Source organism: Haliaeetus leucocephalus, unplaced genomic scaffold, assembly GCF_000737465.1.
Source record: "Haliaeetus leucocephalus isolate CR32 unplaced genomic scaffold, Haliaeetus_leucocephalus-4.0 Scaffold143, whole genome shotgun sequence".
NCBI classification, from domain to species: Eukaryota; Metazoa; Chordata; class Aves; order Accipitriformes; family Accipitridae; genus Haliaeetus; species Haliaeetus leucocephalus.
The window spans coordinates 2,545,615-2,566,888 of record NW_010972579.1 but is presented as its reverse complement, the minus strand read 5'-3'; the positions used below and the strand labels follow the sequence as shown (position 1 = coordinate 2,566,888).

At 40.5% G+C, this 21,274-nt stretch overlaps 1 protein-coding gene across 1 annotated transcript in view; it reads left to right on the top strand.

Annotated features, from left to right (window-relative positions):
* The window catches only part of FARP2 (FERM, RhoGEF and pleckstrin domain protein 2), a 79,314-nt gene that overhangs the window by 2,404 nt on the left and 55,636 nt on the right, over positions 1-21,274 (top strand). Inside the window, exons 2-4 of the mRNA XM_010561246.1 lie at positions 1,277-1,510; positions 19,578-19,682; positions 21,084-21,126. Of these exons, the coding sequence (XP_010559548.1) occupies positions 1,307-1,510; positions 19,578-19,682; positions 21,084-21,126 (352 nt within the window). The 5' untranslated portion in view covers positions 1,277-1,306. The remainder of the gene's footprint in view (positions 1-1,276; positions 1,511-19,577; positions 19,683-21,083; positions 21,127-21,274) is intronic.

Genomic DNA, 21,274 nt, shown 5'->3' with positions numbered 1-21,274 from the left:
GCTATCGACACCCCCCCCCCCCCCCCCCCCCCCCAAATTTTTAACAACATGTAAGGCTGGCTCCGTTTGAATCCACAGAGCGGGTTGCCTACCTACTCAAAGCGTAGAGGGACAAAGGAATGTTTTCATGATCTGCCTCTCTCCTTTTTAGACAAAACACGTTTATTACAAAACAATAATCTAACACTTCATTGAATTTTTTGTAGTGTGGTGGCCACGCGAAGGCTGTCCCAGCGTCAGTAACCACATACTTTTGATTGTTCAGACATAGCATGGTATTTGGGAAATGCAACCAAAAGCACCAAGGAGCCTATCGGTTTCCATGTGCATTTCTGCTGAGCGCCTTGCACGTTGTTGCCAAATACTTCGTGCCAGTGGTGAGCGTGGGGCAGTGGCTTTGTTGGGTGCATTGCATCCTGAGCACACATGCCTCGCATTCACGTAGACCCTGCTGCGATCCAGGTGCAAATGTTGCCACTGTTCCTGTGGTACAGGAGAGGCAGAGAGAGGCACACATTTTTTTTTTTCTCCATGTCAAATTAAACATTTGCTCTGTAACAACTGCCATGAAACCATGAAAGTAAGGATCACAATGTAGGAGTTGGTCTACCTGAACTAGCGTAGATGTTTGTAATTGAGGTTTTTGCCCACTGACTTAGTCTGGGTACAGTGCAGGTTTGCTAATAAGGTGAAGAACTGTTATCTGCAGCAGAAATCTGCATTACGAAGGCTCTGAGCTGCCAGCATTGGTTGGAGTAGTTACGGTTTTGCATGAGTCATCATTTTGGGGGATGAAGAAAGTTAATTGTTCCTGTTATTTCGGGGTGTGGTCCGATATTGTAGCAAAGTCAATGGGAGGGCTAGGTACCAGTGAAAGGCAGAGTCCTGTCTTTCCCTCCATGGCCTGCTCCAGGTGGCTTTTCTTGTGCTGTCAGCAGTGTTCGTACTGTGGTGACCTGGTTTAGGGAGGTAAATTGGCAGAAAAGTTAACTGGAAATTAAAATGTCAGTGTGTAAGGAGGGTGGAGGGCGCAGGTTTGAGTATCCTATTTCCTAACTGTGTTTTGGAAGAGTTATTTTTTTTTTGCCACTTATCTTTCTTCCCAGCAGCTGGATTTTTGACCAGAGTTTCATCAACTTTATTATTGGTTTTGATAGCAGGATGAAGAGCATTAGATAAGGACTTTGTGTGTGACTGTGTTTCGGTGGGTAGCATTTTCATATGGGATATCGGTGGAAAACTATCTTTCAGGCTGTAATCCTCTATTTTCTTCCAGGTTTCTTTAGACTCTGCTTGCTGTTGAAAGATGGGAGAGATAGAAGGAACATACAGAGTCCTGCAGACTCCTGGCTCTCGTTTGGGTGTCCAAAAGACCACAGGAGTGAGTACCTTGGAGCCAGGACAGAACCTCTCTACTGCAATGGCATCATCGCCTGCCAAAACACATGAGCGGGACCTACCGATCAAAATAAAGATGTTGGACAACACGGTGGAAGTACTTGACATTGAGGTAAGAGAGGTTTAAACCTGATTTCAGGTACACTTAGCCTTTGATAATGTAAAGCTCACAGGATGTGCTACTGTACAGAGCTGGGGCATTTTGAGGCAGTGTCTGAATAAAGATTCCTGTAGGGATTTTACATACTTACAAGTAGTTAAATGAGTAGCACATCTTGTTTTTTAAAATCTTAAAAGTATAATGGATGTTTTGGGTTTTTAACAGACTTTAAATACAAGCACATACTGTAACAAGAAGCTTTAACTGTTATTTGCTTTGGGGGAACACCATCTATTTTCTGCCAAACTGTTCTTGCTCCCTGAGCCACATGCAGCTTTGTCGATCTGGCAGCTGGGAGAGCAGAAGAGGTTTTTTTACTTACTACTTTTTATTAATTATTTTAATGGTTTGTATCCTCTTCAAGTAAACTTGCTCCTATTTGGAAGTTTTTGCTTGTTGCCGCACTTTGGGAGGGAGGCACCAGAGGGGTGGCAGTGTTTCTGAAAATTTGTATTTAAAACTAGGCTTACTTAGCAATTGGGGAAATCTGCCTTAAGAAACTCAAATTGGGGTTGTTCTGTTTTTAAACAATCAAAAATTTTTGTTCTTCATATTCTTGTTTCATTCTCAACATTAACCTCAGATTTTAATTTTAGCTTGCCTAAAGATCTGTTGTTAGAAAAGAGCTCTATTCTAGTGAAGGTACTTAGCTATCAGATATTCTACATTAGTATCAAATTGACTTTATAATTAGCAGTTGTAGCCTTAGTTTCTTGCATAGACTTAAGCAGGTTTTTCCAAATAGAGTGAAAAAGATGTCTATGGAGCTCTGAAGAAAAAGTGGCTTTTGGGGATGTCTTCTACAGATTGCCATCCAGCTGTTCAACTTTCAAACATGAAATCTGATTTTTTTTTTTTTTGTTTCGTTTTGTTAAGTGTGAGGCTGTGCCTGTATCCCCCTACCTGAGGACACAGAAGGTACAGCAAACCCATCCATCCCTCATTTACTGCATAGAACACAAAAGCTTTTTTTTTTTTTAAATTATGTTAGAATATTAAAAAAAAATAATCTGCTGACTTTGGTTCTTTTGAAGTCTGATTTTTTTTTTTTTTTCAAATTGGTGTAGATGGTGCTTTTGTGTTTTGATTTTAAAAAAAAAGGAAAAGAAAAAAAACACCAAACAACCAAGCAACCCTCCCCAAGCCTGTAATTTTGAAAATTGGTGCAAGTCTACTGTAAGCTGTTAAAATCAAGAAAGAATTTATAACTCCTAGTTCCTGCTTTATTGCATGAAGTCAATGATTAGAAATCTCCTGTGTATTAGCATAGATGTTTTCCTTCTCTTCCTTGTCATATTTGTACCAACTCTGTCTGCTCTTCTCATGCAAATCTTTCACTTTCCTCAGTAACCTTACCCTCTTCATCTTACTTTATAACTCTTATGTGGCTCTTTCTGACACAGTCAAAGCCTGCTTTATTGTCTTTGATCTACTGCTGATGGGAAATCCTTTGACTACACTTGCCTCTCAGACAACCTCGGAATCCTTTTTCATCTTCAGGCTCACCAATGCTCGGGTGGCCCTGCAGTCCTGTCGTGGAGCTCTGCGCTAGTTTCTCTGCTGTCCTCTAACCTCTGAGCACCCTCCCTCGGTTCTCCTCTGCTTGGTACAGTTCACTGCTTTCAGAATACCTTGTTTTTTGAAACTGTCTTGACCTGGTTCTCCTTTGCCTGCTGAAACAGTCTTGACTGTATATCCTTCCAGTTATGTTCATTGCTCTCTGGCTTGCATTGCAGGTCTGGTTTAGCTTCATCCTTTAGCCCTAGTCTTATCCTACAGCACTTCGTCGCTAGTCTTACAATCAAATTCAAATTCAGTTGTGGCTCAGTTCTTTACGATGTCTCAACTCTTCACTGTCTCCTGGCTCTAAATAAAATCAGCCTTTGCCTGATGAAACTTGGTTTTGATATTTATGTGTCAACATCAAGCTTGACATGTAAAAAACCCACAAATTCCTTGCTCACACTATTTTTTTTGACAGCTGTGAGTCATACTCCCGTCTCATCTGTCTGACCAATAATGTAGTTTCTATTCACCTCCAGTTTCTTCATTTCCTTTAGCAGGCCATCTCCTGCAGGCATGCTGTACAATCTCTAGGATGGTACTGTTTAACTAAACAGCTAACACTCATCCCATCCAAGACCACCTCGTTTCACTCCTTTGTTGTTGTGATCACCTTCTTGTTGGCTTTAGCCTCTCCAGTCTTGCTGAGTATGTACCCGTTTTGCATGTTGCAGGAAGAGGCAACCCACTCAGTCATTGTTCCTAGCAGCTGCTACTGCCTGACCAGTTTTGCATTGCTCCACTGGCTCCCTGTCTTTGTAGCTTCAAACGTAGGTTGCTTATCTCTGCTTTCAAGGTCCTTCAGGGCCCTACCTGTAGTCTCGTGCAAGAAGGTGCTTGGCTCCATCCCCTAACTGGGCCACAATGCAGTACCTTTGTTGTTGTTGCTGTTGTTTTTACCCATCATGATGAGAGGTCTCCCATAATTAGGAACTATCTTAGTTTTCTCTTTTTACCTGGAAAGCCCTCTCTGATTATGACATCCACAGAAACACCCGAATTTGGGCAGCTAGCGTGCTGAGGCCGTAGTTAACATTGTACTATTCTTTATGAGGTCAGTCGGAACTGAACAACTGAGAAACTTTTGCCTGATTTTGTAAGCGGTGAGGAGGAGGGGTCATCCTTTGTTCATCTGTAGAGCATTAAGCACAAAAAGGTCTGTAGTCAGCAACTGTAGCATTGGAGTCCTACTATTACACTGCCTACATCGCTTTTCATTTTTGTCTAAATGAGGTAGCAAATGATAGCAAACAGGGATGAGGTATTAAATTGTAACCCTCTGCCTCCTAATTTGTTTGGTGGACTGCTGGGATAGCAGTAACTGCTGACTGCTGTTTGTGATGGAAAATTGAAATTTTTAACCTGGGGATTGAGGGTGAGAATCAGGAAGAGTCAGCCACATTTGCTGAATAGGTGGTGTGGGCTAGCACAGATGTTTTTTTTTAAAAAGCAATGAGAGAAATTCATGATTAAAGAGCTATCCTAGAGGGATTGAGGCACTGATTGCAGTGCTGTTTGCCCGCTCCTCTTTGCTTTTGCAATTTTTTTCACTGGGTGTGGAAATGAGAGATGGTGTTGTCTTCATCACCTGCTTCATGAGCTTTGTGTTTATTGATTAGGTCAGCAATAGTTTTTCAGTGTAGTGGGACACCGAGGCCTTTCTCATAGGGGCCACTGCCTTCTAATGGAGATGTAGCTTATGGCAAAAGGCGTTGTTTTTTTTTTCCCCTCTTAAAATCATTTTCCCTTCTGTCTTTAAGAACTGTGGGAAGTAACTTTTTACTGAGAGAAGTGGAAGAGACTGACTAGGCATAGTGGTCAGCTTCTGGAGAGGGGCCTTCTCTGTGCAGCACGGTAGGGAAGCTGACGCAGGAGCCCCGTACTGCCTTGCTTGCGAAGCTGCCTAAAATGACCCACATCAGCAGTTTTAACCATATGGGATAAACAGAGTAGCCACAATAATGATTTAATCCATACAGCTTTTCCTTGTTATCCCCTCCTTTCTCCAAGATGCATTTAAAACACTTGCTTATCTCCTGGCCGGTGTTGGTAGATACTCTCGTGTGGTAGCTCTTCCCTGTTGCTTTTTTAACTCACTAAAGAGCAAGTAAAGAAGCTGACAAAGTGGCATAACGGATGGGATGTGAACAAAATAGGAAAGGACAGTCTTTCCTTCATGTTATTGTTGTATCTAGAACAGTGTTAGAAGTTCGATATAGCTGCATTTCACTGCCTTTTGTCTAAAACCCACTGTCTCTGTCTACTCTCACCATCTGTACTGTAAGGTTTTCTTTCTAACTAAATTTCATTAATCAGTAAGAGGGAGCTATTCTTTAAAGTATGCTGGGGCAGAGCTCCTCTCCAGGGAATCTGTTTTGAATGTTAGGGGATGGAGAAATGCTCAGATGTTTTATAGAGTTTAAAAAACTGAAAATTGGGTATTTATGGTTTCTTCTTTCTCTCTCAAAACAGAAAAGAGAATGAAACATATCCATCCAAAGCTAGGCTGGACCATCAATTATTTTCATGAGTTGTGTTTTTGTCCCTTTTTATGGCCAGCTTGTTTAGTCAGTTCAAATCTTGCATTGTGCCATATCACAGGGTACCTGTCCTTGTCCCTCCAAGCTAAGTCTGTCCAAATGGGTGGTTTTGCAGACTACTAGATGAATGGTCAGAAAATTCAATTTAATTCAGACCAGGGGCACACTGCAAAGTAATCAGGGCTTTACAATAGAAGTTCTGCCAGCTTTCCCAATTTTCTTAAGAGATTAAACTTGGAGGCCTTTGATCAGCATAAAAATATGGCAGACTGTTAAGTAGAAGGGCCTGGGCTGGGTTTAATTTGCCAAAATGACCACTTGGTAAAATTATACTTGTCTGATGCTGGTTATGGAAGACAATAAAATGTGCTGCAACAAAGGACAACTTAGGCTATAGGAATTTAGGGTATTGGAAGTTGTGATTTATACTTGCTGAAAGCTTTTGTGTTGATTTGTAGTAGAGTTGGAAGAGAAGCGTATTAACAACAGGGACAGACGTATGGGCTGTCAAAGACATGGAGTACAGCATGTGCACCTGGGTTAGAGGAAACAAGGGGTCTTTTTGCATGGCATAGTTGGAAGGAGAGTGGTACTGATGGTAGGTGAGAGTCTGGTGCTGGCTTAAAATCCCGGTAAGTGAAATAGCAGGTTTAGTCAACAAGAAAGGGGCCAGACTTGCAACATCTTCCAGTGCTTTCTCCAATGCAATACTTTTTTGGGGGGTCTGTAGGCAGACAGACTGTAAGGTCTGCTTCTCTGACCCAGTTTTCTCTTTGCAGTAGCTTCTAAGACATGTAAAGGCATTGCTGCCATAACGTGATGTTTAATATTTGGTCTATATGTTGTTCCTTATGTAGGAAATATACGTGCTTGCTTTCTTACTTGAATTATGCTCTATGCTATGAGGAAGTGCCCTGGAAAAAGAAGTTTAGATTGTTATGCTTCAAGTTTACCAAACTCTGTTTGCAGAGAACTTGGCACCTCTTCAGTTGCGTGCACTTCCTCTTCTTCTGCTTGAACATAAAATAAAATTTGGGAGTGAGAAATACTTGTGCATTATATTACAGCTGAATTTTTCTCTATTTTCATCTACTGGAGAATGCATTCTGTAGAACTGTAATAGCCATCATAAAATCATAGCACAGTTCTTAGCACTCAGCAAAACCAGGTGGGTCTGCCTGCCTGTTTTACTCAGTGGGAAAACTTAAACTAGAATTTTTTCTTTCATGATGTTCTTTGTCAGGTTGCTTTAAGTACACAAGTCTGTTCTTTCTTTTTTAAATATAATGAACTAACTTATTGATAAAGCATGTTAATAATATGAGTTAGCTTTATGTTGGTTGGAATTTGCCTTAGATTTCAACTAACTTGTCTTGGGATTTGGGTTTTGTCCTGCAGTCTCACCATGCTCTGAAGTTGTTCTCCGTGGGTCAGGCTAGTGCAAGCGTTCTTGTGCCTTGGAGCATGGAGCTGGCCCTTTAGGAAAATGCTTTTCATTTTGTTGGCATTTTTCCTATTTTCTGTATTTCTACCAGGCCTGTTGTTTCCTTGTGTGTGACTCAGTTTCTTGAAGGTGGTTGTATTTTTTCTCATTTTCTTACCAAGTACGTGAAAGACGGAGCTGGTTCCGCATCCCTGTGGCACTGTGTGATGTGTCCCTCTCCTTCCGACACCAGTGGGTGGCCTGGGAGGGAAACGCTTGACTCCACTGCTGTTCATGAGAACAGACTAGTCAAATAAGATTAGTTTTTCCCCACTTGTATTTTCTTATTAGGTATTGTTCTCTCACTGCTCATGTCTGTTTTGGAGTTTACTAATGTACCCTGTGAAACTTACTGTTGTATTACCATAAAATTTAAGTGGCTTATTCTATACTAAGTTGAAAACAGCTACTTGATGATTACTCTGTCCAATAGTGGTGCTGTCTTTGCTGGCCACCTATATTACTCTTCCTTTGTTTATTTAAATATGCAAACTGCATTATTAAAAGTGCAAAGTTGCTTTCCACCAGTATGCTTAGAATAACTATGTTTAGTTATTCTGGTTTCTGTGGAGTTTGCAGGCATCTGTAATTGAAAAGGTGTCGTGAAAAAGGCACCAATTCAGATGCCTGTTGTTTCCAACAGCCATGGGAGCCTGCGGCCGTGACTCGCTGCAGTTGGGGGCCCTGAAATCAGGAGCTGGGCTGGGACCGCGGGAGGTTTTTGGGGCAGCGGAGGAAGCAATCTGACAGCTTGTACATTCCTTGTGACATCCCGTGGTTTGGAGGGAGTGTTTTCAGCTCATGCACACTGAAAAATGCTGCTTATCAGTAACTTCTTATGGTAGCGTTAGTACCCCTAAGAACTTAGTTGGGGCTGAAGCAGAAATTACATGGCTTAAAATGCTGCTGTTGAGCAGTTTTAAGTAAGAAATGTCCTTCTGTTAAAAATGGAAAGCGTCTCATGAGCACCGAAAAAAATTTACTCTGAAATGATATTTCAGAGAGGCTGTCCTTACTGCGAGCCCTGGTGGACTGTGAGCGCGTGGCCAGCGTTACGGCACCGCAGCTTCTCCAGCAGGATGGGGCAGCCTGCTGCCAGCTCTCCGTCAGAGCCAGGCTCTGGCATAGCTGCCCTCCTGCCTCTCCTTTGCTCTCCCTTCGCCTGCTTAGACCTTCCTTTCATAAAGGCTTTTTCCCCTCTGTGCTGTAAAAGTATTAACAGCTTAAATATGTGGGAAGTGGGAGGACAGGCTGCTTCTGAATCCTATTAAGCGCTATGCTGAAGGAATCAAGATTCTCTGTTAGTCAGCTCAGTGTTTTTCTTCCCTGGCTGGGAAGAAATGGTCAGAATTCCAGAAAGAATCATAGCCAGATGTTTGTCATTGCTCCGGTTTGACTCTCCTAAATATGGCAAATAAGCTGCCTTAGGACTTATTTTTGTCTGACCTCAGAAAAGCAAGTTAGTAATTCACTATTTAAAATTTGAAGTTATTATAGGGTTTAAGAAGAAAGTAATTGAAGCATTGCAGTTTGTATACTGTTTGATTCTACTATATATTTTTTAGACCTGTTATTTTGTGTTTGGGGGCTTGACTTTTTTGATGCTGTGTAGGAATGTGGCATTGGGTGGGGAAAGGTAAAAATGCAGCCATTTTATGAGAGACATTTGGGGTGTGTGTTTTGTTTTTTTTTTTAAGGGAAGATGTGAACTTAAATTGTATTATAAAAACAATTTACTACTTTACAGTTCTCTCGACATTAGGTGTCCTATTATGTGAAAAGAAAATTGATTTATACTGCAGCAAAGGAGAAACAATCTGAATATTCCTGCATGAAAAGTCTATTATATACACATATTGTAACTTAAAACGTAGAAACCATTTAGTAACATGGTGATCAAATGTTATCACAGTCCTTGAAATATGAATGTAATGGATTGAGTTAGTAACTGTTTGTATGGCTGTGATATACTATAGTGAGTATGCTTCACCACACGAAGTGCATAAATGAAAAATTTCTCTTGTACGGGTTCAGAAGAGTGAACTGAGGGTACAAGAGCCATATTTACTTAGCTTAACACTGAGTTGGTGTAAAGCTGAACTCTTTTCAAGCTCTCTAATTTATTGTAAACCTGAGAACTTTCTGCCTGTAATTGTTCTGTCTGGATGAGATCCGATAAAGTAAACAAACCAATGCATAACTTCATGGTCTTGGCTTATGTGCAGTGGTACGGTTCTTGTACTTACTTCAGAAGGCACCTGAGAGGAATTAACTGATATACAACCTTGTAAAGAAAAAGCTGTTACCTGTTAGCTTCCTTACTAATTCACATAATGTGTTGTCATCACTAATAAAGGAAATACTGTTAGTTTCTTAAACACTCCTGCAGAATGCAGCTGTTCATTTCTTTTTTCATAACCTAGTGATGAAGGATAGTGAAAATCCGTTGAAATTATTATGCCATTCTATCAAAATAACTGTAAGAAATGCTGTATTCAAAAAAAAAAAAAAAAAGGTAGTTCTGTGGAAGCCTCATCTGGGTGTGGATGACATTCAAAGCTGGTTCCACAGATGGATAATTCTGTAGAATATATAGAGCCTGAAAGGGGAAAAAACCAAACCAACGAAGAAATAACCCACAGTCAGCTAAAGACAGCTACAGAAATGCAGTGTGCTAAGAGGCAGTTTGGAAAAATTTTAGGTTAGTGCCTACTGAAAAAAGGGACTTGATGTTGAGCAAGGATGGGATCACCTGGTACCCAGCTGTGTTTAGAGAAGCAAAGCCTTGTGAACGTGCATTTAAATAACCAAGGTTGCAAAAGCATACCTGTGTGTCATCTGTTTCTCCTTGCAACAAAACACTTTTCTGGCAAGGGTCACGTTGCCTACTTGTGTAAGAGGGAGACCATATAAATTGAATACTTAAAAAACTGCTCTGGTGACAATACATAGTGTAAAAGATTTATATTTTAAGGCTGTGATGTTGGATGTGGAGGGGGGGAAGACCCATCTGTCTGACAGAGCAGTCATTCATGAATAAAAATAAGAAACTGAGAAGAAAAGGAAAGGGAAAAAAAAAAGAGTATTGAGCTGTCAAGTAGTCTGTATTGTGAGTTCAGAGACACTCCTGGAAGTCTTTCAGCAGCTTCTGCATGTGCTGCTGCCCTGACCTGAGCTGCATGGTTGAAACCCACAGGTAGGAAACAAGGGGAAACAGAAATCAGGCTCTCTAAATTGGAGTGTATTGCTCTTTAGTAATCTCTTTTCACTTGTAGTAGAACTTGTGATGCCTTTTTGACGCGTTTGTAGCACTGTGCTTGGGTTTTACACACATGCATGTGTTTTGGAGTGCTCTCGTGATGGTGAAAGCAGAGTTGAAAACATTGCTTAAGAAGTTGTTTCTTCCCAGCCTCGTGGCAGAGGAATGGGAGATGAAGTATTTTAACTATTAATGCCTCCTCACTGCTCAGGCAAGAGAAATGATGGGAACTCAGTTGCGGGCCTGCTTTGCCAGCAGCGAGATCCAAGCTGATGTGTTTGACATCTCTGCTACCTGAGCTGCTGCTGTTCTCCGTCGGCCACCCATGGCAGAAGGCTTGGGCACAGGACTCGGTGGAGCCTGCGCGCAAAACGGGAGTGGTGAAATACCCATATTAGTTTAAAGAAAGGAAAGAGGACTTTGTAGAGACTCTGTGTTAGGCCTGTCTGACGTGTCTTCAACTGAAATGAAGGACGAGCATCACTGTGCCTCTCAGCCTGCTTCTTGGGCAGCTAGCCCAAAGCCAGAGATGTAGGAAAGACTCCTGCTGGCAAGGGGGAAGTTAACAAAGCTTCGGCCTTATCTCATCTGGTCTATAGTTATTTATTAACCCATCACCATAGTATCGAAGCTCTGCTCAAAGTACAGTGGGGAGTGATAGGACAGCTGGTACCGTTTCAGTTTTGCGCAAAACAGAAGAGAGCTTTGGCCTTTCCTGTAAAAATACCTAATTTGTGTAAAGAATCTTTGTGTCTATCTTATTTCCTTGATGCTTTAAACTATTTTCCTTGGGGCGGGCTTCCTCAAAGCGGTGTGCCAACCTGCAGTACTGTAACGCCTTACAGGGAAAGCCTAGATCAAATCTGTTTGATGTGGGCATGGATGATGGTTTTGAGGCAAAAGCATAATTAATGGAGAAAAACTAGCAATTTTGGTAATTTTTTAATGAACAAAGGGAAGCAAAGTAATGTCTGTGTTTAAAATGACTTAAAAACATAGAGTTTTATTTATATACATATACACACATATGAAATGATGCTGTGCAAGTTCCTAGAATACCTACAATCTAAATGTGTGAAGTGGCCAGGCACGTTAGAGGGAGCAGGTGTAGGAAGATGCAGTGGTTCGCACAAGTGTGTAGGGTCTTGTAGCAAAGTTTGGGGGAGGGGGGAGAATTGAGATATCAGCCTCCTAACTTGTAGTTTCTTAGCTTTATTATACTGTTGTACAGCTTGCATGAACAAAGTAGGTGCTTAGACATTCTGTTATGAACCTTAATTTCTTGAAGTGGAAAAAGGCTTTTTTTGAGAATGGCTATAAATGGCATGCTGCCCATTTTGACAGCAGGCCATTTTTATAACTAGGCACTTGTATCTGTCCTTGGTTATTTCAGCCGCCAAGTTGTTTAAAGGCTTGAAATAGTGCAGTTACTTAATGTAGCATGCTGATGAGGCTGAGCCCTTTCAAGTGTGCCCTCGATGTTTGAGGAGGGCTGTTGGTGTGGTGTTGCTCTGGCCCTTTGTAGATTATTTGAAATAGTATGTGTTGTAAAAAAAGCCCCAGCATCAGCGTTAGCGGAGTTTTCTGGCATTTCCACTGCCACGATCTTCGCGTCTGCATGGGATCAGCCACCCCAAAGCCGCTGCTTTCAGTGATACTGTCACCTCTGTCGGCTGAATGTTTGATGATTCGCAAGCATTAACTCTGGTGCCAAATCGTCAGTCAGTAGTGTCCTGCGAAACTCTTTGCAGTGATGAGGTCCAGGGTTTTAATTTAGGTGACTTACCTCTTCCCCAGGTGGTCTAAAGCAGTGTATGAAGCAGAGGTATTGGGGGGTGCATGTTTGTATTTTCACTCCAGGTAATGAAAGCGACTGAGAATTTCTGCTTGATTCTGTGTGCTGTTTGTATATAGTGCTTTGGGGACCACATGTTGGTTGAATGCTTAACCGTGATGCCTTTTTGTTTTCCTCTGAGCACAGTGTGTTTTATTTCAAGTGCTCCAGGTATTTCAGCATGAGAGCGCTTTTGGAACTTGGGACCATTTTTTGTCTCTGCATGCAGTCTACCTAAGTATACATTTCCCAATCTCGTTCACATAATTCCCTCCCTCTTGGGGATCTTTTCCCATGTCAACAAATTATTGTTTTCCTACTTTCAGGCATCCAGCAGGTCTAGCCACTCTGGAAAAGCATGTTTGTTGGGTAGAGCTGGTTCATTTGGCAGTGAAGTGCTTTAACACTGCTTGAACCTTTAAATGATCACAGGTTTTAAAGCTAACCTTAATTAAATGAGCCAGAGGCTTACATTTCTAGAAAAATTTGTCTGGCTGTGGATTCTGTTTAAAAAAACCTGACCCACAACAAAACCAACCACTGAAATCTTAGGACAAAAAATCTGGGGGGGGGGGGGTCTTACAATTTTTTTTAAAACAAAAAATTATGCCCAATATGCAGTGTAATAATGTAACTTAAAATAGCTCAGAAATTTGTATTTGTTTTTGCAGCTTCCATATTTGAGTAAATTGGATTTCAACGCCATGTAGAAATACCATGATGCACAATATTTAGAAAACAGAAGTACATTTTCACGGTGAAAATGTACGCTATCTGAATTTGTGAAGAAGTTACAAAATTGTTTTCAGGGTGGCGGTGTATTCCCAGAGTTCAGTCTGTGACCGTGAAATAAGAAATGCCATGCGGCTGCAGCTTGAGGTGGATATGGATGTTTGTTGGATGTTGCACCAATGGTGGTGCTTTCCAGTGTCCAGCAGCTGCCCTGCTGGCACGGTGAAGGTGCAGGCAGCAGGCATGGGAAATGAGGTCTGGCAATGGGTTCGGCTTCCTTGGAGTGAGCCGGGAGGAGCTGGGGGTTCTCCCAGCGCCACGTAGAAAGGCTGCTGCTGCAAATGGGAGACCTCCAGTAGTGCCCTGGCAGCTGGACTGTGCTCCCTCGGGTGGGAAAAAAGTTGTTGTTTTTTTAAAAAAAAAAATAGTTCACGCCAGTGACTAGGGTGGAAAATTGGGAGAAGTTTCACAAAGCTTATGTGCTGGGTTGACTCCTGTAGCTCTTGACCCAATTCTGGAAGAGGTCAGGATTGTCATCTTCAGTAAGTGGCAGGTGGGGACTGCAGAGGTGTGCAGCAGCGCGGAGGACCTTGTACAAGGAGTCAAATCCCCTGACATCACAGGCTGTGCGTCCAATGCTCTATAAATTGTTAAATGCACTACAAACTCTTTCTGGTGTTGTCTTAGTAAAATAACCTGTAGTTGGGACCTGTCACTATGTAAGAATGAATAAAACAAATATATATATTTAAAGAAAAATTGGAATAACTGAAGCTGAAAGTTACTGTTTAATGTTCAGATAATCAAAATGAAATAGTATTTAAGCAGTATTTGGCTGAGCACATGAAACCAGACGTTGATATGTGTGTTGTTACCAGGTACCCATTTTTGTGGGGAGGCAGGGACCGTTTTCATTTGAGTTACTTGTTCCAATCAAAATTGAAGAAACTAATAAAGTACTGAAAAAGAAGACAGTTATTTCTTACTCTTCCAGTTTGCTGGTTAAAAACTTGATATGGAGCTGTAAGGTCATCTTGTTTTAGCCATGAAAACAAAAAGTTAATGAATGGTATTCCTTGCCATCTTATATTATTTCCTTCTTTCTAATAAATGTGGTTTAAATGTACACCCTGTATTCATAAATGCAGGTTTTGTTTATATGTGGCATTAATGATAGTTATTAATAGGGAGTTTTGAAGGTGTTTTTTATGTCTCGCTTTGCATTTGGACAGAGATCTAACAGATTACAGAAGGGCTGTAGATGAACAGAGCTATAAACTCACTGAAATGTTTGTATATTTCTGGTTAAGAAAGGAAGTAACAAGTCTAGTGTAAATACTATGTTTAGTTGCCGATTGTAATTTTTTTTAATTTGCCAAAAGATGAGAAATCACTTTTTCTTTAGGAAGACCACTAAAGTACATGAAAAGAAAAAAAAAATCTGTGAATGGTGAAGGGGTCTTTATTTCAATCAGTTCAGATTACTTTTCATGTGTGCGCTTCTCTTTGCTTGTGGGGTGCTCCATGTTGGCCACTTGTCAGTGATGATGTCAAATATAAACTTCTTCCTCTCACGCAGATACACTGTTTACTGGAGGATTTGGTTTCCCGGCAGTTGCAGATTTCTGTAACACAAAATCCAAGGTCAGCTGGTGTTCGCTGAAATTGGGGCTAGTGGCTCCTCCAGCTCTGGCTGCACAAGAGTTTCCGTTCTATACCTCTGCTTTGTAACTCTTCGTTTTTTCCAAACTCTTGGCTTTTGGATGGATTTCCCCTCTGCCCCCCCCCGCCCAGCCTAACTGCAGCCAAATGTGGATTTCATTTTTGGAAAGTTTGAGCAAGGGCAGTTTGTCTGTTTTGGAATATGAGTATACTACTCATTATGAAAAGACTTGGTTTTTTTTGTTTTTAAGTTAAGATACGTGGAAGCAGAAAGTTAAGATGTACTGGAAGACATATTTGGGAGTTACTGAGGAAGAATTGATTTCGATAATACTGAACTATGGTCAACTGAAAAACATAGGCTGTGCATTCCTAGTTTGTTTTTCTGTCTTCCTAAGCTAAAACGTTACGGAAGAGGAAGGTTCTGCCATGTAGGTAGTGATATTTGAGAAAATAGGAAATAGCAGTTGGGATGATAAAACAAAAATAGCTGTCGTTCCAACTTTTTCTTATTACTTATATTTTACTTCTCTGTCCTAAAAATTGCTAACATTGAATATGTTTACTTTTCTGGCTGAGTAAACAATATAGATACCTCCTTCAGTCAAGAAACTTCAGCTTAAAATGTTTGTTCCTACTAATTTCTGTTCCTGCCTGATGCTGGCTTAGCACTGAGCCTGTTCTGGAGGTGTTACTCCTGCTGCGTGCGGGCAGCGGATTGCCACGCTGGTGTTTTGCCAGTGCAGGGCCCTCCGTAGCATCACCGCCTGTCAGATTACCCTGCTTGCACAGCTCTGAGGGATCTTTTCAAGCTTGATCTGAATATTCAAATTGATTTGGAAAAAAAATCTATTGTACTGAACATTCTTCTAATGATGACTTGTTAAAATAGTCTGTAGTACAGTTAGAGCAGGGTCACTAGGGAAAGCTTTTGTTAGCTGTCTATTTAATTTTTTTTTACCGTGTATTTTTTTTTTCTCTTTATGTGGAATAATTCAGTAATTCAGTAATATCAGTAGTCGTCTTGGCAGCATATAAAGAGTAATTGAGAAGTTTGGAATGGAAAGTATGCCGTGTTGTGGATTTGTATTGAAAACGGGACCTTTCTGAAATGCATTCATGCAGCTTCTTGCCCTGACATCAAAATTGCAGTAATTAAGTAATTACTTAAAAGATTTTGCTTTGTGCTGCTTTTATCCAGATTAAACAATGACATGGAGCTACCTGCTATATAACTTTCATTTTTGTCAACTTCAAAATGTTAAAGAAGCTTTTTGGAAAGGATGGTTATAAGTGTAACAAACAATTTGAGGAACTAAGTAGCTCTAAGAAGAGTCTTCCAACAGCATTTGAGACATAATGATAATAAAAGATTGTGTTCTGTCTCAAGCTTTTGTAACCAATTTTAATTTAAAAATAAAATCAAATTAAGTTAATACTGTTCTTTTAAAATGTGGCATTGTTATTGTTGCTTTATACTTTGAAGGAAGTACTATGAAATCACATTCAGCTTAGAATGAGGCTTTTCGTAACGTATTATTGTAAATGACACCCAAAGTTATAGTTGATGGCCCAGTCAAAATAATTTTACACTTTTAACATTTGAATGGCACCTTTATAATTTAATCAGTTGCAAAGTGCTCCCAGCTCTTACCATCTTAATTTCTTCATCTCCAGTTTCTCTTGAAGGGAGCACAGGCTCGACAGTGGAAGGAGAGAGGTGCCAGGGGCGTGTATGCCATACAGCCTCCCTTTTGGCAAGAAATGAAGGCAGCTGGGCTGTCATCGGGCATGGAGCTTGGTGGAGCTGCAGAGGCGTAACTCAGTTTAAATGCCGTGCATGGGAGAAAGTTGTGTATTACAATCTGATTGGGATAATTTTAATGGCCGTATATGACTAGCCATGGACAGGACACAGTTTCCTTAATCAACATAGCACACTGACTATAAAACTTGTCTAACTGTTACCAGACATCTTTCACAAGCTAATCCAAGTTTATTGATTCTAACAGATGGTGGTTGGAACCAGAATTACTGCTTATTTCACAAATGAGAAATTGAAAACTTGGGGTCACAGGACATCTCCTGGTCCATGGCTTCTAGAGGTTAACAGATCTATCTGTGAAACGGCAGGCTGGCGTGTCCCATCTTCTGCAGATGGAAGTATAGATGTTGGTCAGTGTATAGCTGCATCCCCGCAAATACCACTGGCTAAAAAGTACTCCTTTCTCAAATCTGTGGTGCAGTTCTACAATACAATACAATAATAAATACATACATGTGTATCTGTACCTTTAAAAAAAAAAAAAGGCCTTACTATATTTAAGGGTATTTTCTTCTGTTTAAAAAAAAAAAAGGGTCCTACTATAGTTAAGGATATTTTCTTCTTTTGTTACTATTTTAAGATTTATTCACAAGTGCAAAGCAAGAAATGTATTTCATTTGAGAGTTAAAAATTCAGTTTTCAAAATGCATTTCTCCAGGAGCATGTGTGTCCTGTGGCAAGCAGTCTGTAACGCCTGTAGACAGAAGAGCAAGAATTTTATTTACTGAAGATGTGGCTTACCATTACCTGTATCATTCCTTGTTTCATTGTCATCATTTAAAAAAACAAAACCCATACCCACAGAGTCTTCTGCAAGCACAGATTTTGGCTAAAAAAAAAAAAAGAAAAAAAAATCAACTGTGTTTCTTATGAAGAAAATGCCCTTTTAGACGTCACAAAACTTGTCCAGAAAAAGAGGAGAGCGCTGCTCCTCACCATACTGTGTCATCTCCCAACCAGGCATCTCTGTATCCACTGAAGTGATGAAGAACTGGATCATTTCTCCTGACTTGCAGGTTTATGTGGGTGTTTCAGTGTCAGTGGCCTGATCCAGCATGATACCAAGAAACTTTATGAATGAGTGGTGTTTGTACCAGGTGAATTCACCTGACCTATGCTTCACAGCCATGTTTGCCCATATAGATAACCGTGACTTGTGAAAGCATGAATGAGAAGGATGAGCTGATCTCATGTCATTCTCTGTCTTTCTGTTTCTCTACTTTCCTCCTTGTTTATAGCGTTGGATTCAGTCAGCTCCATTCACAGCAGTGCAATTACCAAAGCTATTTCAGATTTGCAGTACTGCAGAGCTGCCATACTTTTTCTCACTGAAGTTTGTTGGTTGTTTTTTTTTAAGTAGTACAGAGGTATTTAGCTAAATTGCACGGTTCTAAAAACATCGACAATTAATCTCTTTTTCCTGTAAGAAGCAATTACTCTTGAATTTTTATACATCCCAGTAATGTGAAAAAATTTCCCCAACTTTCACCATCTTTTTTACTTTTTTAAACCCTCTTTATTTTAACCTAGTGGCCCATTCTTTCTGTTAGATATTTTCATTTCCACATTTTATTAAATTATTCTTTTACTAATTTATTATAATGCCTTATACTTTTAAAAGAGACACTGTTCTGAGTTTAAAGAGCCAATTACAGAACTTTGTGCCTGCTTTGATGGGAAAGTCATAGTCTTCCGGCACTCCGACTTTTCCAAATAAACAAGTCCTTGGTGGCGTGAATACCCGAGGTGCGTTCTGTCGGACCACCCGGCTGACCAGAGGGATGCCAGACCCTGTCGCTGCAGTTGCAGGATCACTTCCACGGTCCAAGGTAGAACATGGATATCAGTGGCCATGCTACCTCCTTCTGCAGCCTACACTAGCTGTCCTGCTAGCTTTTGTGCGTTGCTAGAACAGGTACCGAGCGATGCGAAAGCCCTTTGAATTCTTTTCATGCACTAATGTGTGGGTTCATAAATGCTATTTTTCTTGTGGTGGCTGCTACAGTCATGCAATAATAGATGCTGAGAGCAAGCTCATATGTTTTAATAAGCAGACCCAAGCATAGTTGTTTTGGGTGTGCTATGAAAGTTTCCCGTTTTCTCCTGTGTTACCGTAGCCACTTACTGCTGATGTTTGCTTCGTGGCTTTGTGCCTAACTTGACTGCGAAAAGGGTTAGTGATTGGGTTTCTTGAGGGAGGGATTCATTGCAAATGAGTACACAGAAAGCATGGTATGAGAGAGGGTGTTTGGGTTCCCACTGCTTTCTTTGGCAGGGAACTATAGCCTTCCTGTTTATTTGTTAGTTAACAGAATAAATACTATCACCTTGGGTTTTCTTGAACACTTACAAGAAAAAAGTTAGGGTTAGGGTTTTTGAAGGATGTTCCTTTGTAGAAGATGAGTTCTAGTTCTGTCAGCAAAGGCCTTGCATGTGCTGTGATAAGCAGCCTCCACTCAGTCGATGTGATCCCTGGCAGTGGTCAGCCTGGCCCTGTAAAGTCCTGCTTGCACAGCTCTTGCTCTCCTGCGGGGCTGGCCAGTGCTTCCTAGGTCAGGGATAAATCCTGGTTGGGCGCAAACTGCCCTCTGCCAGCCTTCCTTGGCTGTCTTGGGCCTGCTTAGAGCATCTGCATATGTTTGCAAGTCTTGCTGGTGTGCAAGTTGTGCATGGCTGCGTGGTCCCTGGTGTTGGCAAGAGCGAGGAGGTGTGCATGTGAGCAGGATTTTGGCAGCCCCTGCTTCAGTCTGCTGCAGCTCGGGGAGAGCCACACCGTCCAGCTACACAAATAAATGGTGCTGGTTTATTGAAGGAGCTGCAAATAGTTTGCAGCTGATCTAGTCTGGTCTCATGGCTGACCCTGCTTTGAGCAGGAGGTTGGACGTAGATGACCTCCAGTGGCCCCTTCCAGCTGGAGTTCCTCTGGTTCTGTGGAAATTGTTTGTATGGACCTGTGCCTGTATATTGGATGTTTGCGTGTTAAAGTGACAAGAATGATGTGGAAAAACTTTTGAGATCTTTTTCTACAGTTTCTAAAGATGCCATAATTTTTTTTTTAATTTGCTGTAAACTTATTCATATTAATCTCACTGTATTTTTTTTTTTTTTTTTACTTCCTTAGTCAAAATATTATGGCCAGACATTACTGACAGAAGTTTACAAGCACCTGAATTTGATTGAATCGGACTACTTTGGGATTGAGTTCCAGAACATCCAGTCGTATTGGGTATGTACACTTCCCTGATGAATTTGGTATAATAAAAAGGTTGGGTGAACGAAGCTGCTTGAGTGTCAAAAGTTTCAAAGTCTGCTGGAGTCTCCTGTAGGATTGTCTCTTTGATTCTTGAAATCTGCTTCGCTCACCAGAGCAACAACAACTAATAAAGCAGAGGGGAGGAATCACATTCTATTCCTTGTTAAATCTCAAAAAACCTATAAAGCAGTTAAATAGTTGCTGATGTTTCTGCCTTCAGGGACATAGATAAAATCCTCCTTCTGAAACGGGAAACATCAACTCAAAGTGTAGTCTGTGGAGCGCTTATAAAATTGTATTACAATGTGTAATTTTGGTAGTGTTCATATTTTTCTTCAGTTAATTCAGTCTTCAATTAATTTCCCTGAAGGGCCATTATGAACCTCTTTCTAAGAAATAGAAACCTCAGCAGACATATAGACCTGCAAGTTTTTTAAATCATTGATCTAGATAAATACTGACACTCTGTGAGTCTCCTAGTCGCTTATCCTGTACCTTGCGAAGAGGACAATGTGGCTTCGAAATGAAAAAATGTTTCCAAAAATTGTGTCTTCATTGGTTTTTTTTTATTACTTTTTCTAGTTTTTGGACTTGCACACAGAAAATATGACTGAGAACATAGAGAATGCTAATAGCACTAATACACGCTGCTCTTGAGCTAAGGAAATACAGTAAAGCTTGTTTAGTTTCCGTTTCTTCTGCAAAGCATCCAAAGTGTTTCTGCACCTAATAAGGTTCTTAAGATCCTCAGCACTCTCTCAGAGAAGTAACTAGTAAAGATCAAACATAATTGTCTTGTTACAATTTTTTGTTTGGAGTCATGGGGAAAAGTTGAACATCCGGAATACTTTGCTTTAATTTTATGGATACTCCTTTTACAAGAACAACAGTAGTCTTTCTTTAAAAATGTGCTTGTCAAAAGAGAGAAATTTGTGGGAAATTAATATCGAGTAAAAAAACCTTAAGTAGGTAAGTAAGAGAGATGGACAAAGCATGAAAGGCAAAAAAAGTTGGACCTTGTCATGTTCTCCAGACCTTCTGTAACTCTGTAGCCTGGCTCCTGTCTACGGTCGTGTGTTTTGGCATGATTTCTGTCTTCTTGGCAGTGATGGTGTGCTTTTGCTGACTTGGCTCTTCTTCTGTCCAGATGAACTTTAAGCATGGATCAGTGGTTTTTCTATTGATGCATGATAAATGTCAGTACAAATAGATAAGTACACTTTTTTTAAAGCAAAGGAATTGCTGCATTACTGCAGTGAGGAAGAAATGTATACTCATAAATTACTGCTTTATTTGAATTTACTTTTGATGTTTTCATATTGCATTCAAATACAAATGTCAGTTTGTAATTTTTTTTTTTTTCTTTAATTTCAGATTTGGCTGGAACCTATGAAACCTGTTATTAAACAAGTACGGAGTAAGTAGTTTTAAAAAAGGAAGTTTTCCTTAATTTGCATCTGCTTTATGTGGGTTGCTTTCACAATTATTACTTGATTTACTGGTTATGCTTCCCTGAAAATTGTACTTGGTAGGAGTGATAGTGGTTCCTGTTCGGGCATGCAAAC